Raw genomic sequence first — 18,627 nt, 5'->3', positions numbered from 1 at the left:
AGAAACTAATTATTTCAAAACAACCCAAATTACTGTGTATTTTAATTACCCTCCTAATAAAGAACTGAAGGCTTTCATTCCTTGTGCTCTAGTAAGATCATATAATCACAGGATAACTTAAGTTGAAAGGAATCTCTGGAGGTCATTTTGTAAAATCTTTACTCATCACAGGGCTGATTTCAACATCAGATACACTTGAGTGTAGATCAGTGTTTTCAGAGCTATGTTCAGCTGGGTTTTGAATTTATTTAAGGATGGAGTTTCCACATCTTCTCCGGAAAACATAATCCAATGTATGGCTGCTCTCACTGTGATTTTTTTTCCCCTAATATTTAATCAGAATTTCCCTCTTGTTGCATCCTGGGTCCTCTGCCTCTCCTCTTTTCACTGAGCACATCCAAGAAGAGACCATCTCACTAATATTTGTACTGAATACATGAATTGATTCCGGTCCTATTTGAGTAAAATACAAAACCTCCGCTCACTTTTCTTGTGCAATGTCAGGGCCAATGACTCGTGTGACTGGTTTGAGTCTGTCTTTGCTCACCTAATCCAATTCATTTATTTATATGGAAAAGTAATTTGGATATCATAGAAGAGCCAAAATGCAGCACTTTTATCTGAAAAACTAAAGAACTGTGATTTTATTACTTATTTGTCCACCTACCAGATTAGCTCCAAAATTAAAGGATCCACTATATGATGCATGTAAGGTACATACAGATTGAAACACGACCTAAGATTACCTAGTCTTACAAGTTTTTATTTCTGATCCAAACCTCACAAAATCAGCAAGATTTGAACACCACCTAATCAACTGCAAGTGCAGCCAATCCCATATGATCTCTAAACATAAACTTATTGTGTGTTCAAGATCTGCAAGTCCTACTGAAACTCCCTTTGGATCCATGTGGTGGTTTTGGCTGGGATAAAGCTAATTTTCTTCACAGTAGCTGGTATGGGGCTAAGTTTTGGATTTGTGCTGGGAACAGTGTTGATGACACAGGGATGTTTTCATTACTGCTGAGAAGTGCTCACACAGAGTCAAGGCCTTTTCTGCTTCTCACCCCACCCCACCAGCGAGTAGGCTGGGGGTGCACAAGGAGTTGGGAGGGGACACAGCTGGGACAGCTGACCCCAACTGACCAAAGGGATATTCCAGACCATACGACAACATGCTCAGCATGTAAAGCTGGGGGAAGAAGAAGGAAAGGGGGGACGTTCGGAGTGACGACGTTTGTCTTCCCAAGTAACCATCAGACATGATGGAGCCCTGCTTTCCTGGAGGTGGCTGACCACCTGCCTGCCCATGGGAAGTAGACAAGGAATTCCTTGTTTGGCTTTGCTTGTGTGTGCAGCTTTTGCTTTACTTATTAAACTGCCTTTAACTTGACCAAAGACTTTTCTCACTTTTACCCTTCCAATCCTCTCCCCTATCCCACCAGGGTGGAGAGAGCGAGCAGCTGGGTGGGGCTTAGTTGCCAGCTAGTGTTAAACCACAACAATCCAACAATACTATCCTGAATTCCAATGATTTCCAAAAATGCAACCTTTTTTAACTAGTCCCAAGAATCGTATCTTGGCAGAATGTAGCAGATCTTGAAGTAGAAGCAGATCAGCAGCATATTCTGATATTTCTAAAATAATTATTTCCAAAACTTACTAATCTTACAGATAGGAAGGATAGCTACATAATCCCCAATTTTCAGTGAACTGATTGCCATTATTATAGTTGAAATCTTAACTCTTTCACTTCATCACTGTAAAAACATTCATTACTCTGCTCTTGTGAGACCCCACCCCGAATACTGCGTCCAGTTCTGGTGTCCCCACCATAAGAGAGACATAGATCTGTTGGAGCGTGTTCAGAGGAGGGCCACAAAGATGATCCAGGGGCTGGAGCACCTCTGCTACGAGGACAGCTGCGGGAGCTGGGATTGTTCAGTCTTGAAAAGAGAAGACTTCGGGGGGACCTAATAGCTGCCTTCCAATACCTGAAGGGAACCTACAGGAAGGCTGGGGAGGGACTTTTTACAAGAGTGTCCACTGATAGGACAAGGGGAAATGGGTTTAAGTTGAAGGAGAACAGATTTAGATTAGATCTTAGGAAGAAATTCTTCAGCACGAGGGTGGTGAGACTTTGGAATAAATTGTCCAGAGAAGTTGTGGATGTCCCCTCCCTGGAGGTGTTCAAGGCCAAGCTGGACAGAGCCTTGAGTAGCCTCATCTAGTTGAGAGGCGTCCCTGCCCATGACAGGGAGGTTGGATTAGATGATCTCTAAGGTCCCTTCCAGCCTATGCATTCTATGATTAAACGTTCATACAACAATTGACCATCAGTCATAGAGTAGCAAGGAATTGTAGAAAAATAGCCTGTTGTGGTGAATGAAGCCTAAAACTAAGCAAGAGCTGCATGGCTTCTATAAGAAATTCACTCAGTTCAGAAATTTCAGAGAGCTCTGAAAGTTCAGAGTTCCTTAAGTTTGGAATTCCCAACTTTGGATCACTGAACTGAAAAAAGTATTACGTGCAGCTTTAGAAAGGGGGGATTTTGCTGCTGAGGCTGAACTTCCGGTGCACGCAGTGGTTAAACATTACAGTGCTGACACACAGGGAACGTGTGTTTTACTAACAGGTATCTCCCAGCAATTTTGTAAAACACACCAAAAATACAAAGTGAAAAACACTTATTGCTAGTTGTTACTCTTTTGAACCTAATGAGAGGGATCCTAAAAATTATATAGCCTCATACATTTTTTGGATTGTAAAGATTTAACTCAAGTAGTTCTACTGGATGCAGGGTATTACTTCCAATCTTAATGTTAAATGCAATTATACACCCATACAACAAGCGCATCAGCCTCCCAGGCACAGCCACCAGCAACAATTATATGTTTTGGGGATGTCATTTGAGTTATCGGAGCAAGTCACCATTCCCACGTCAGCTGCCTTAACAGAAAGGGAAGCATCCTACAACCAGTGCATTCTTTGGGATTAAAATCCCAAGCCTCCTCCATCCCTGCTAGTACAATAGAAACCCCCTCATACTTCCTCGTCCTCTATCAGTGGACAGGTGCTTCATCTTGAAACCAATGGGCCAGTGATTCTTTTACCAACATAAAAAGATGCAGCAATTTACTGGTTCAAAGATTTTACTTTCTCAAATTTATCAAATCTCTTGAATCCTTGAGCTGTTAACTGAATAACAGTTATCTGTCAGATCTAACATACAAGCACAGAGAGCCAAAATCGTAAGTTAGAGTTTCCAGCTTTATAAAGCATTTTAAAACGAGATTAAAATCTATGCATGGCATATATCACTTCCCCACATAACTGCTGAAATTCCACTATGTACAGTAACAAACGATGAAACGTTATCGTTCCGTCTAATAGATACAGTCTCATCTCCAAGCATAAGGATTTACACACATCAGCATAATTAATGTTAACAGCAATCACAAACATAAATCTCCTGAATATTGAGAGGAATCAGTCTGTTAAAACGACCAACTGCACTCCTCAAACAATTGCTAGTCAAAACATTAATATGAAGAAGCTGTGTTTCCACTGGAATTATTTCCCCGTGTGGTCTGCTGATACCTAAATTGTTTGGAAAGTAACAGGTTAAACAGGGAAAAGCCTATTTTACACCAACTATACTGGATAAAGCACGCACTTCTAAATCAAGACCTACACAATCAACACGGTGCAGGAAAGTCCAAGGATAAACCCATGAAATGAGATTGTCAAAACCATGAAGGCGACTTTGCCACGTGCTTTCTATCAATCTTCCCTTCACCGCTTTGAAAATCTCATTCACAATCGCCGCTATTTAGAGTTCTCTGTTTGTATATCTGTATACTTCTGGGTACCAAAAACTTCCACGTACTGTAAACGTTGGAACGAAATTATCCTGCAATGGCAGTTTCTCAGAAACACATTTTCAAAGCAGCATGAAGGTTTTCACTGTGTGACACGTATTAACATCAATTGGATTCACACAGCTAAATCTCTCTGCAATTCATTGTCAATTTACCCCTTCCAGAATTTAATATTTTTTGAATTTGTTTTATTTTCCAAACATTTTCATGTTGCAATATTTCATAGCATGGTGGCTACACTAGCACAGGCACCATCTCTGGCAGCTGTTTTAATTTTCTGGTACAGACAAGGCCAACATCTGAGACTTCTAGTGGCACCAGTAAGAATAATGGCTGCAATCCAAAGGATTCATATATCCTTATGATACATTTTCCTGATGTAGACATAGTTCCTAATAGTCTTAATGGCAGATTTATGCACAAAAAGATACACATACACTTCTGAGTTCTGAGCTTGACAACTTTGAAAACGGCGCATAACAACGGTTCTGTCAGAAAGAGCAAAACAGTGAAATATCACAGGGTTTGGGAGGGGGACGATATAGTTTTCCTTACACAAAATTTCCTCAGCTTTCAGAAGCAGAATCCACCTGCAGAGGTTCTAGGAAACCATGTGGCTAAGAGCTTTTCCTGAGCTGGTGCCACCTAGCCTCTCACTTCAGTGATTTTTTCTGGAATCCTCTATTACACATAATGATATGGATTCACGTTTAAGAATAAAGGTTATCATCAAATGATAGAAGACCAACTACAGACTATCCTTGGGATCACAGAATTCAACATTAAAATGTGTTTATTATAAAACGTAAAAGCTGTCAGTCAGAAATAAACACTTTCATGGATCCAAACATAACTGAAAAGTGGTATTATTTTTATTTTTATGTCAAAATCCTCCAACTGACAAACAGCTTTGAAAATTACAAACAAACCTTCTCTAAGTTAACACATTTAACGTATTATCATAAGAGAGAGGGTATTTAATCAACTGTCTTGTTGAGAACTGTTGTTCTCTTCACCTTGCAATTCTTCATCCCAGCAACATATAAAACATGCAGCCTAGGCAAAAGTTAGATAAGACGACAGCTTTAAGGAACTAAGAAACTGAGCTTTGAGGCCACTAAACACTGCATCTTTCTTTAGAGCATGAACTAAATCTTGGAATGAACACGTTTCCAGGAATTTGGCTTTTTGACTTCACATCATCTCGTAGCAAAGAGAATCTACATAGTACGTGTGTGATATAAAAGGTGTTGCCAACTGTGGTTTATAAGATATCTCTTCCTCAGGCGATACCTAAAGATCAGTCATGAGGTTAAGCCTGAACTGTTTCCAGGTCCTCTTCTAACACAACTAGAATATAACTAAGGTGAACAACTTCCATTTTTAAAATACGTGCCCATCTGTCTCCTTTTCTAAAGTTTTTACTCAAGTCGTATAGATCACCTGTACTTCCGAAATGCTACAAATTAGCATTGGGTTTTGTAACATTTAATCTAAATGTTGTCCACAGTCAGTAATACCACTTTCACCCTTCCATAAGTGGATGCGAGGTAAAATAAATCTTGCTTAATGACAGGAATGTCTGGGGATGCAGTTTTGTTCTACATGCTTCATACTCATGACCTCTGAGATGTTAGAAAAAGATCTAAAACCACCTATGGCGACAACTTCTACAGACATCAACCGAACACTACCACCACTAAGACCACGGAAACTACCTGAACTTTAAGCTCATGTCTACTAGATGACTTCTTGGATCTAAACCACAACTTTTATTTTTAAATGAAAATAAATCAAAATGAAAGCATTTTCCCATACAGACATGTATCAGTGCCCGCAAGACGTGGACATGGCAGTGGAATGTTTTTATAAAACGGCTAAGTACAGTAGAAAAAAATACGCATCATAGTCATTTTTGAAAGTTATTATATTGTCTGATGGGTCTTCCATAAAATACGCATCTTTTTCTGAAAGACTTTATATGCATTTCTCTATAGATTATGGTGGCTATTCACACTTTAGTTCAATTTTTACAGCCTCCAAGTAATTCTACAGAACAGTAAATGCAGTTATTATAACCTTCATAACTGGCAGAGAGATATATTTGAAGAAAAAGGGTTTGTTTTCCCTCCCGCATACACTGAAGTAAATCAGGAATTATTCTGCTGCAGTCGATAGGACAGTATCTGCAAAACTGATGCAAAACAAGGAAAAAAAAAAGCCACAAATGTATAAACAAAGCTTTCCTCACAATATAAAAGTACAAATCACACATCTTCTCTGCTTTTTGGCAATGTTGTGCCATGGAAGTACTTATACCACATTTAGCTCCATCACACTAAAGCACATCTGAATAAGGAATCACACTGGAAACAATGGAGGTAGACCAGTTTACGCAGGCTGCGAATCTGGCATAAAGCCTTGAAAATGAATAAGGATCTCCAAAAGAAGTAATTGTACGTACTGCATTTAAGTGTATTACCTCTGCAACAGAAGCAATTTCAAAGCGCTGTAACACAAAGCTAGAAAGGTTAGCAAAGGATTAGGAAAAAAAATTAAAAAACAACAATTGTGAATGCATCCCACTTCTTTAGAGACACACACACAAGGAACAGCACTCATCTTAAGAAAGATCATGTGGCAAAATGATGACTCTGAGTCACTAGAAAAGAGAAAAATCTTTTAAAACGCTCTTGGGACCAAGGACTACTGTTAAAGGAAAAGCATTATTTTATCATTCGGCTAATAAGCCGGAGGAAAGTTTATTACTGTTTGGCACTTTATTATTGTCTGACAGTGTTTTGTTTCGACAACTCTTTCCTCTGAAACAAACATGCCAACTTCAGTAAATAAAGAGAAGATACACGTTTCAACTGCACACCGAGGAATATTTCATCCGAGGAAAGGAATCCCAAGAAAAGTCAGAGGAGGGGGCCGGCGGACGCCGCTTTTACAAAGGTTAAGGAAAACGGAAAGAAGAAAGAGGCGGCGTTTGACGATGGTGTTTCCCCCGCACCCCTCCCCGCCGCGCCGACACGGGAGATGGGCGGCCCGCGGCGGCAGCGCCCAGCAGCGCCCGGCCCGCGGGCACCGGCTGCCGGCGGAGAGGGGGCACCGTCCTCCTCTTCCTTCCTCCCAGCGCCCGCTTCCAGCAGGCGGGGGAAGCCCCTGCCCGGCACCAGCGGGAGCGAGACCGCCGGGGCGGGGGCGTCTCTCTCGCCCTCCGGCGGGGAGCGCTGACAGCTGCCCGGGCTCAGGCGCCGCGGCACCCGCCCCGGCCCGCCGCCTTCCTCCTCCTCCTCCTCCTTGGCCGTGGGGCCGCTCTCGCCCCACGCCGCGTCCTCCCCGCGTCCCAGTGCAAAACTTACGGGCTGAGTGAGGTTCGGGGGCGAGGAGCGGGCGGGACGGCGGGAGCGGCGCCGGCCGCCTGCACCCGCGCACGGCTCGGACAGCTCCGCGGCCGGGTCAGCGCCGCTCCGCGCCCCCGGCGGCCGTGCCCGGGGAGAGGGGAGAGCGCCAGTCCCTTCCCGCCCCCCGCGAAGCCGAAGCGTGCCCCGGGGCGGGCGGTCACTCACCAGCTGCAGCGAGCAGAGGAAGATCAGCGTGCAGCGCCCCGTGCAGCAGCCCATGGTGGCAGCCGGCCGCGCCGCCGCTTCTGCTCTTCTTCCCTCCCGCGCTGACGCGGCCGCGGAGGCGAAGCGGGGGGCTCACCGCATCCGGACGGAGCGGCCGGGCGGGCGTGTGTGCGTGTCCCGCCTTTCGCTGCTCCCCCTCCTTTGTTGAGGGGGTTTCTCCTCGGCGGCGGGAAGGAGCGCGCGGAGGTCAGCGCGGCCCCGGGGAAAGGAGCCGGCGGCAGCGGGGGGCTCTGCCCGGCGCGGCGCGGGTCTGGCTCTGGGGAAGGGGCAGGGGACGGGGGTGGGCGTGTGCGGACTGAGGCGGGGGTGGGCAGAGGGAGATGCGTGCGGAGAGGCGGGGGGCTGGCGGGTGGGATGGGGGGTGCCGCGGGTGGGCGTGCTCGGGAGAGCGGGGGGCGGCTGAGGGCGGGCGAGCGGGGGCTGTGGTAGGTGCCAAAGAGCGAGGACGGCGGCGGGTGCCGTGCCGGGGGAAGGGGCGCGGAGGGTCCCTGGGTGGGCGGCTTGCCGGGATGCTGGAGGCTCCGAGGGCAGGCGGTGCTTGAGGGAGACGCGGCGGGAGGAGCAGGGGGCTGTGCGGACGGCAGCCGCCGAGGCAGCCCGGCGCGGGCCGCTTGTTGCGAGCGCCCGGGGAAAGTTCAAGGGACTTGGGCGGCGGAGGCGGGGAGGAGCGGGGGAGCGACGGCCGCCGAGCGGCGGGGCGGGGCTGGCCCGGAGCAGCCCGCCCGTGCGGCAGCCGGGGAAGCCCGGGGGCGGGCGAGGGGCCATTGTTCGCGGTCTGCGCTGCGGCGGTGGTTGGAGCGGCGTCCCAGGGCGGGCGGGAGGCGGCGAGGGAGGCGGCTGGGCCCCCGTTCCTCGGGGAGTCCCTGGGGCGGGGGCCGTGTGCCCGCTCCCAGGGCGGGTGGCGCCTCATGGAGCCGTTTCCCTCCCTCTGCCCCCGGCGCGGGCCGTGAGGAGCCGGGGTGCCCGAAGCGGGCGCTCGGGTTGTTTAATCCCCCCCTCGGCCGCTGACGGGCGGTGCTGGGGGAGGGGGTTTCTCTCCCTGGCGACGCCATTGTGCCGAGAGAGCCCGGCGGCTCCTGCTGTCCCTTGCGGGTGTCAGCTGGGAAGGGCCCCCGGGGAGAGGGGCTCGGCCCCGGGAATAATCTCTCTTGGCAAAGGTAAACGGACTCCGAGAGTTGCAGAGAAGAATTTCGGCGTACAAGGAGGCGGATGAATATCCACTGCTCTCCAGGAACCTTTCCATGGGCAGCTGGGAGAAATAGGATCAGTGGAGATGTGGCAGTCCCTACATCTATATAGGCACTTTGATCATAGACAAGTAATGTTTTAGGGAGGAAAAATGGATACAAATATGCACACTGTCTCTTAAAAATATTTTTATACGTGGATGAAGTGCAAACCACCTTTTTTTTTTCCCCTTTCCAACAAAGTATGGATAAATCTGATTTTATTTTTTTTTTACAGGCATTAAGGCAAAAGTGCCATGTTCCGCTCACCAGACAGTGCTTTCCTACAGCCTGTTACCAGCTGCTGTTCCATGATACACAGGCTTCTCCCAAAGAACACTGAAGTCTGCCCTGACAAAAAAAAAAAAAACCACAACCTACCCTACACGAGGCGTTTTAGCAAAATATCTGATCAATGTTTCTATGAAATACACTGCATGGTATGCCCAAACTACCTACAACTTTTAATTTATGCATTAAATGTTAGTTACAATAGTCAAATAAATATAAGAGTATTGCTAAATAATATTGTGTCACATTAGATTTGGAAAGCTGCTTTTTTCTGCCACTTCCCTTTTCAGCAGTAAAGCATTAAGATAGTTTTATATACCAAACCAAAGGAACAAAAGAAAGACAAGTAAGAACCAGGAGTAAGAACCACGAGTAAGAATCCTCATCCAGGATATGTATTTGACTAGGTATGTATGTGAGGAGAGCAAAACACAGCCCACATTCCACAATATACAAAACTTCAATAAAACAGCCTGAGATTTATATGTCTATGTATGGCTTTTAAGATAAAATTCTACCTGGGGCTAAACTTTACTAAAAGTTACATGTTCTGGGAACATATTTATTTCAAAGGATGAATACTTGAAGATATGGAAGTAAATTGAAAAGGTGATAGTTGCCAAAAATGCATTGTGCCAGCCTGAACTGGTAAATTTTATGGATAATTGGTTTTCTATACAGAGGGCTTAGAGCAGGCATCATCTCTCTGGACTTCACTGAAGTATTTAATACACTACAAGACCTTTTTAGTTAAACCAAATAGTATAGACATTAATAATAAGAACTGAAGGGTGTGTAAGGAACCAGATAAGTGAAATGACAGGACCTAGTGCTAAAGAGGTTTTACTTGTACTCACCATATTCAGCTCCGGCTTGTACATCAGTGGAATCAGGTCCATAACTCTTCCTCCTCTATTTCTCCTCAGAGGTAGTGCTCCTCTGAGAAGTAGCTAAATCCTTATCTTTCCTTCTTGCAAAACAGCAGATACCTTCCAGTACTAGGATAGTAGCTGACATTAACCCATTTTCTTTTAGGCAGGAAGTTCTGAAGTCCTGGGTAAGATACACAAAGTGCTTTTCACCTGTCCAAGCTATTGTTTCAGCAACTTGTAGAACCAAGTGAGTATTGCTGTTTCAGAGACAAGCAGTGTTCAAGCTGTCTTCCAGACTATATGAGGTAGAAAATTCCTTTAAAAGAAAAACCAAACAAACAAATAGAAAAAAAGAGAAAGCCGATAGTGGTTATTTCTGTACAGACAGTTTAACTCACCCATCTTCACAATTTCTAATCTATGTGTTACTGAACTTAAATTCCAGAGCCAATAACTTTCACAACATATAAAAGTAAGTCTCAGAAGTGACATCTAAGAAGTGAAAAACTCCACCCTTTTCCAAACTGCTTGCATCCTTGCCTATGCTTATAAATGATGGAAATTCCCATCTTCACTGAAAGAAGTTCCATAGAGCTCTATGAATCTCTAACATTTTGCTGTTTGCTTTTTTTATGTTCCTGAAGTATTTTGCAACTTCTGTCCTCTAGCTAGCCAAAAGTGATCCCAAAATGAAAAGGACAGTCATGTAAAGTAGATTTATTCCTGAGTATAAGGTTCCACTAACAAAAAAACATTATCTGGTCAGGGAAGCAGTAAAAAAAAATGCTAATTAACAAGAGAAGGCTGTAGGAAGTGACTTCCACAGGTGCACAAGGAATTAAGCTATTAGGATGCAATTGCCATAAGCTGAAAGCATGGGGCATAGGAGAGATATGGGAGAGAGAACCTGGGTCGGGAGGAGGTTAAAAATGAAGTATGGTTACAAGAAGGCATAGAATTTCTAGAACGTATTAGAGAATGCAACGTAAGAATGATATAATGTACAAAGCAAAGAGGAAGGACTGTGTTTTATAGATTTCTCTACCCATGAATTGGGTAGAGAAGCTGACAGTCAAATAACTATAGAAACCCATTTCCAGGTTCATAATGAAGACAGCCCTAATATAGCACTGTGCATGCCAAGTAGGTAAAAAAAAATGATGTAAGCACTAAAAAGCCCTGTGGACTAGTTTAATGCCTAGGAAGATGTGCTGTATGGATGCAAATTTAGTGCTCTTGAAAAGAAAGCGTGTACTCAAAAGCTTTATGATACATTCCTGTAGACATGGCCATACCCTGACATAACTGTGTGATCCCTTATGCTAAAGCTGTCATTGTGGGCCTTCAGAGCCTGTGCTTTTAATCTCGCCGTATTCAAAGCAGGAAACCAGCGTTGTTCACATTTATAGAAAAACAGTATCACAAATATCTGTAAGATATATTACAGCTATGTAGTAGAGACTTTCTGTTTCCTGCAGGTTTATTCCTTGGTGGGTTATATTCCTCAGAATCAAAGATAGGAAAATTTTAATTTCTAAGAACTAAAACCACCAGTAAAAGATCTCATCAAGAGGGCAAAATGAAATTCATAATATTCGACTGTCCTCGTAGCACTTTGAGTGGGTATACCATTCATCTAATAAGCCATTTACTTGTCTGCCTCTGCTGGAGTTTTCCTCACCCTATGATAAACTTACCTGGTCACTGATCTGGGCTTAAGGAGGTGCATTTTGTTAACTGTGCCTGTTGGGCTGCAATAATAATTGCAGATGGTAGCAGAAACACTTCCTTCATAGCCTGACTTTGCCATCTTTGATCAGGAGTATTCTTCAGAGGAAATTACTGATAAAAACGAATAGAAGTGTCAGAGAATAACCCTAATCCTGAAAAGATTTGTGTATTTACTTAATTTCAAATACTGACAGTCGCCCTAGATATTGTGCAGAGATTAGGTAAGTACATTCGGGGTCTGCAGAGTCAAAGCTTAAGAGCAGATTCCCATGGCCTCAGATTTCACCTTTACTTTTGGCATTTAATGCAGAAAGACTGGGGATTCAGAAGCTTTTTAATTACTTTTTAAGCTTTCCCAGAATGAGAGAGGATATAGGGATCAAAATACACCTCCATATAGCTATCAACAGGTCACACTTTAGGCAGACGTACAGTTGTAATAGCTTAGAAAAACATTCCACTGTGTATTCCCCAAGCAGTCTTGAAACACCTCAAGCAAACTAGAAACCCCATGAAATTTAATATACCTTTAAAGACAAATGAGGGTTTCAAGATATTATCAGTGTTTTTAGTAAATCCTGTTTCCAGTTTATCCTTCTGAAGGCAGATACACAATATAATGATCTAATTTTTCATTCCGATGTTAACACCTGCTGCTAGGAAACTGTATTTTTCATTAAAATGCAAGTGTTTTATGGAATGGAAATATATGTTCATTGTGAAAGATATTTTTTGTTTTAAAAATAGTCTTTTACATGATCGGGCCCAATGTGGGGAACCAGGGTCAGGCACAGCCCCTCGATGGCCTGGGAGGCTCATGGGGACAGAGACAGGTCCATGCCAGGACAGGACATCAGCCCACGGGTCCGGCCCATGGCCGGGCAGGGCAGGGCAGGGCTGTGTGGAGCTGGAGAACGACTCTGCTGCAACGTTGCTGGGGAAAGGACTGATGGCCCTTGGGGGGCTGAAATGGGGTCCTGGGCCGTGGGCAGGGTGGGAGGACCCCCGTGGGGGTGGGCAGGGACAGGCGGGGCTGGTGGTGCCCTGTGAAATGTGCAATTCACATTGACAATGTGAAAGCAGTTTTGAAACCATGAGTGCTTTAAATACACAGACTGACTCCCTATAGCTCAGTCTAGTTTGTCAGCAGTAGACTCCAGCTACGCTTTGGGTTTGGTATTTCTGTCTTTATCTCTTCTGGGGTTGGTTTTTTTTTTTTTTTGGTAGCCAGGAACAGCCAAGCTAGAACAAAGCAGAAGATCTTTGCAACTGTCTCTCATGTTAACCACAGGAACAAAAAGCTGACAAATAATAAGGATTTCTTCTTGTTTGCAGGTCAGTAAGTGGTTTGTTTGGAATGATTCAGTGTAAATAAACATTGCTACAATCCTGTATTTTAACATGGAAAAACTTGAGTGGACGTACAGTGTAGTTTACAAGAATGGAGTTTACAACAAAGCTTGTTGTAAACAACCATTGAAAGATGGATAAAGGGTGTTTACACAACAAACCAAGCTTTTCCCATCCTCAGAGTATTTCTTGGTAATAAAAGACACTTTTGGGTGAAGGATTTCTTTAGATGGATGCAGATACACTGAGTATCTTTACTGACATTTCCCTGATAAGAACAAATGCAGAGGAGAACATGCATTTTTTTCCCTACTGAAACCGTGAAGTTTCTTTCAAGTGTCCAGCTGCAGATGTATGATGACAAACATTTTCAATGATCCATTCATCATTCTTTAAAAATGTTTCAGTTCTCACCGTCTACATGTTTGTATAGAAAAGTCTTTCAAAATGCAAAGCTGAATGTAAAAAATCCGAAATGGAATATAGAATGGATTGTTTGCCTTTGCTTGCTGAGGCTCTTGCGCTAGGTTTTTAAAAGATGGCACAGATACCAGCTGTGGTATTCACAACCAAAGGGTTTTAAATGCTCGGATGGTCTGAAATATTCTTGTGACGCTGCACTCATGATCTGCTCAGCTTTTGTGACCCCTTGAATAAGATTTTGGATCTGAGGATCAGTGATAAACCATCACAGGTCACGGCACAGGTTTTGCCCCAGTAGGAAATGTGGGCAGTACCTCCTGTTCTGGATACGTTCAGAACTCCCACTGAAATCAATGGGAGTTTGGAAAGCAATGGACACAATGCTAAGGCCTGAATAGGGCTTGTAGGCTGAGATGACAGGTTGTTCCATGCAACTGTTTTAAAGTTTCCGTTGCCGGCTTTAGTAGAGGCAATATTTTTCTCTGAGTAATTCACACTCATTTTGCAGCTGTTTTCAGGCATTAAATGTCAGCTTTTCGTAAGAAAGGCAAAACTGACTTGTCCGCTTGATGCCAAATAACAAAATTGACCTAAATTACGGTTATTATATTTGCAGTTTAAAAAACCTTCTTTTGTTACATCTACAAAGCTGAAATATTTTAACTCAAGTTTTCTTTTTCCACAGTGTGCAAGGTTGCCATTTGGATAAAGCGTATGAACAGCGTCAATCCAAGGAGATGCAGTAGGGGAATTCTGGTTCAGGGAAACTGTCTGACTGAATTTTTAACCCTCTCGAGCCAGCTGTATCCCTCAAAAGAAAGGTTGAGGAACTGGATCTGCACCTGATGCAAACAACCCTGACTCCATTACTGTCAGGTGAAATGCACTGATACACCCAAGTGGAGTATTTGGCTACACAAAGCTGCCTTATCATTTCACAATCCATATGCATGGTAAACATCTCACGTCTTTTGTAGCCATCAGGCTAGATTCTGGGAGCAATGAATTCCTACTTATATGACTTAATTGGTGTTTTCTTTTTTTATAAAAGTATTTTTTGCCATGTTCATTTTTTTCCTTTCAGTGAGCTCATAGAACAAAAAATAACTTTCTAGGAAGTAATTGTCTCTCCTTTCAGTTTTTCATCAGAACAAATTTCTGTTTGCTAAGTCAACCTGATTTACTAATTAACATCTGGATCTTATGTGCACGCTATGTACACACACAATAATTTCACAATTATATTATATTACCTATTTAAGGGTTCATCTAATTTTACTCTATACATAATCCTTGAAAATGAGATTTGCATAAAGTAATTCAAAATAGACAGGGCAAGCTAGAAGTGTATAATTATGTGTCGCTCTGAAATAAATACATTTTCAGTTTTCAATTTCCATAACTGAGTTCGTTGGAACATAATTTAGCCTCTGAATATCTGAATTAATAACAAAATGACAGTATTCCACTGTCATATATGTACTTACATGGAATTTACAGACAGGGTCTCCTTTGTTATACTTACTGGATTACCTGTGTGGCGAGTAAACCTTGGTAACATTTAAATGATGCTTCTCTAGGAGCTGGAGGAAAGGAGGAAGGTGAGAAGCACTCTCCACTCTAGTCTATTAAACAACTAACGAGGTTTTTTCCTTTCAGGATTTCTATCGCTTCCAATGTGGGGAACTCAGGCTCCTTAACCTTGGTTCTCTAAATTGTACTGAAATTTGACGCTTATAATAACCTAAAGTCTGCAACTTAAATATACCCCTAAACTTCAAAGTGGACCTGGTTTTTAGACTCGCTGTTTGTCTGAGACCAGCCTATGACATTGTTTTTAAAGATTTTAACTGCTCCTCACAGACAGTTCAGAATTTATGAGTTTGCGTGGTAACAATCCATGCACAGTGAGGTAAATACACTCCCTCTCGGTTTTCTTTATCAATTTCCTACACATGGTAAATACCATTTTGTAACCTACTGATTCCGTTGCAGACTTTGAGTCTCCAGTATGTAAGGATGCTGTTCAATGTCCGCACATGCTGGCAATACATGTTACCAAGTACAAGTTTAACATGTTTGCTCATATTTGTTGGTTGTATAAGACCAGCTCCAGGAGTCAAGTGATTACACAGGAAACTTAGTTTGCATTAAAAAAAAATTAAATGGAGTTGTCCCCATGACAAAACAGAGCTGTTAAGCGTGTAAGGATTACAGTAATACATCAGTTGAATGGAAGCTGAATCAGTTCCAGCATCTAGCAGCACACACTCTGTTAAACATAATCATGCATACTATATACTATCAGGAAGGTGGTACTGATGAATTTTCAGCTTGGATGACCAATACTGTCTGGGAAGTTGGGTACTAGTTAGTTATTTTAATACAGAGAATGCAGTCATACAGTTTTGCATTCATTTGACATTCCTGGAAGTTACAGCACTATGCTTAAAGTTAAAGTATGTTGTTGGAAATTTTCACTACCGAAACAAGCTCTGTACTTGCTTTAAAAGGGCTCTTAAAAAAACCCCTCAGTCCCAGGATTCAAAGATGAATGTAGCAGGCAGTATTCTGATGATGACTTTGTGCTGGGAATTAGGAGGACTGCAGCCAACAAAGGAATGAGATTCTAGAACAACTTTCCCAAGGCTATTGGGAGAAACAAATTAAGCCAATTAATTTTGAGGTGGAGCTGACAAATTAATGAAGGGAATGACACATAGATACTTGCAATATCAGGACCTTATAGGATACCAGGATGTTCCTTTAAATTACAGAAAGCTGTCAAAAATTCTAACAGAAGGACAGCATGAGGAGTGAAGGGAAGGAGACGTGTCAGAAACAGAAAGCCATCGTGTCACCCGGGATACTTTTACAAGGACTCTGTACAGCATGGATGCCTCTAGGCAACAGATCCTGTCCTAAGTTAGGTAGTGCTTCAGAACGCTCAGAAGAAAATGAAAGCAACATTAGGAAACTTATTTGAATGTTCCCCTGAACAAATAGCAAATTATGACTGGCTCATACTTGAGAAAATGGCCAGAGTGAGCAATTCAGGAGCAGTGCATAAACTCCAATACAGCTGCATAAAGAACTCACTGAATAACTCTGAATAATAGGCCAGCACATAAAAATCAGACTGTTTGCAGATAAATTTCAATAGGAAAAATGCGAAAAATAAAAGGCTAAATTCTCTGAATAAATGCTTTACTGCAAATAATTTTCCCAGCTCTAATGAAGAGTTTGCTTCAGCAGCAGGCAGAATAGGGCTGTGATGATAGATGGTATCTTGGTCATTGAAAGCCGTAAGACTGTTCTCTTCAATACTTGATTTTTACCCATTGCTAAATGAAAATTATATCTCTAAGTCATTTAAGATTACATGAAATGTAAAGTCCAGAGAAAAGCCAGGTCAAGTAGACCTTGGGTCAGCACTCAGGGAAGACAGGACTTGGCCAGCTGCTAAGGGGGCATCCTTTTTAGTCCTGGGCAGCAGGAGAGAGAGTGGTGCAAGCCCTCCCCGTCCCTGCCCCCATCACTGCTGCAGCTGCAGTTTGGTCTAAGCCCTGTAGTGTAATTCCAATTTGACAGCTTGCATGGGTGTGAATACATTTAAGTAAAAAAGAAACCCTGCCAACCTCAGATGAATTAAACAACTGGGATGATACACGCTGGGCCAGATTCTCTAATGCACCACAAAAAATTTACAGGGCTGTGACTGTCAACTGGAGCCCCAGTTCATTTTTAATACCATAGTTAACAAAGCTGTGTGCAGATGCTATAGAAGTTAAAATGTTTGAGTGCTTTTGTCTGAGACTGCCTGTTGCAGTGGGTTTTCATACGGTGTTTTAGAACTGGTACTCGGAAGTGAGGGCCGAGCATGTTTGCATTTGCATGTCTAGTATCAGAGTCTGCTGTTTATCCTTAAGAAAGTTTTATGATATGTCTTGATATATTGATATAAAAATTTAAGGTAGAGGCTGTGTTCCACTAACCAACCCCTTTTTGGCTCTTAATTACTGTCTCAAAGAATGTTTCCATGGTAAACATAAAAAACTAACCTTCGGAAAAGTTTTTGTGCTGTTGCCTTAAACAGCTCATATTTTTGCTTTTTTATCCACTTGCCTATGCAAGGAAAAAAAGTGGTTAAAACTTGGGAACAAATAACAATTTGTATAACATTTCTGCAAAAGCCAATGAAAACAGAAATATCTGTGTCTGTCACTTGTTTGCTGAATTCAATATTTCAGAAGAAGTGTAATACGTTAGTTTTATATTTTCAAATGTCACTATTCAATAGAAAATGTCATCTTTTCAGCAGGAACATGGAACTTCACAATATCATAATGAAACTGCAGTGAACTTCTGGATATGAACTTGACCTACCTGTGGTTCACTCTTCATGCCTGTGAAGGGTTTTGTTAGCCCCGAGGAACAGAGAGGTCATTTGAGCAGGCTGGGGACACACGGGGACCCATCACACGCAGCTCCACTGGATTTTGGCTGTGAGGCAACCCTTGCGGTTCAAATGTTACAGTAAATACCGAAATCTGAAATAAACATGTAATTTAAGAAAAAAAAGTTTGCTGTTGTGTAAACATGTTACCAGGTTTGATCAGCTGTTTTCTAGCAGAAAAAGAACTGTTAAGAAAATGGTAAGAGAGAAGCGGCTGTGGCATCTTTTCATCCAACAAGTTCTGCTCCTCCGAGTGAGGGACTATGCTCACTAGTCTTTCTTTTGGATGAGGGTTTGAAGCAAAGTACCTGAAATCTGGGTGGTAGAATTGTGCAGCTTTTTCATGTCTGCACATCCACCTTCTTCCTGATTCCAGTCATAACCTTACTCTTTTTGACCAGGTGCATCTCTGGGAGAAAAAAAAAGGAGTGGTCCTTAAATTTTGGTGAGTAGGCACTACCAGGAAACCAGTATCACTGCACATGCAAAAAATGTTCAGTTCATATGTAAAAGGAGCTTGGGCTACGTTTATTCTCTGAAAAGACCGTCCCATGAAAAGCACATTTTCTGTGTTCCGTATTGTCAATAAATATGTTTCGGTTGTTGAACACTGATGTGATCAAACCAGGAAGAATAGAGCTTCCTACTCCAGGTTAAATGTCATGTGACAAGGGCCAAGAAAACCACTTCTTAATGAATGCTTTCAAAAAGACCTCAAGTGAGGACTGAGAGATGAGGAGCAATAAGAACAGTGCGATAGTG

At 42.9% G+C, this 18,627-nt stretch overlaps 1 protein-coding gene across 1 annotated transcript in view; it reads right to left on the bottom strand.

The window, feature by feature from the left end:
* Positions 1–7,510, bottom strand: part of NKAIN3 (sodium/potassium transporting ATPase interacting 3) — a 398,603-nt gene extending 391,093 nt beyond the window's left edge. Inside the window, exon 1 of the mRNA XM_086609314.1 lies at positions 7,457–7,510. Within this exon, the coding sequence (XP_086465440.1) occupies positions 7,457–7,510 (54 nt within the window). The remainder of the gene's footprint in view (positions 1–7,456) is intronic.
* Between the last annotated feature and the right edge of the window lie 11,117 nt (positions 7,511–18,627).

The sequence above is a fragment of the Tauraco erythrolophus genome, chromosome 3 (genome assembly GCF_009769465.1).
Source record: "Tauraco erythrolophus isolate bTauEry1 chromosome 3, bTauEry1.pri, whole genome shotgun sequence".
NCBI lineage: Eukaryota > Metazoa > Chordata > Aves > Musophagiformes > Musophagidae > Tauraco > Tauraco erythrolophus.
Note: the sequence above shows the minus strand (reverse complement) of the source record. Positions and strands in the feature narration are given on the sequence as shown.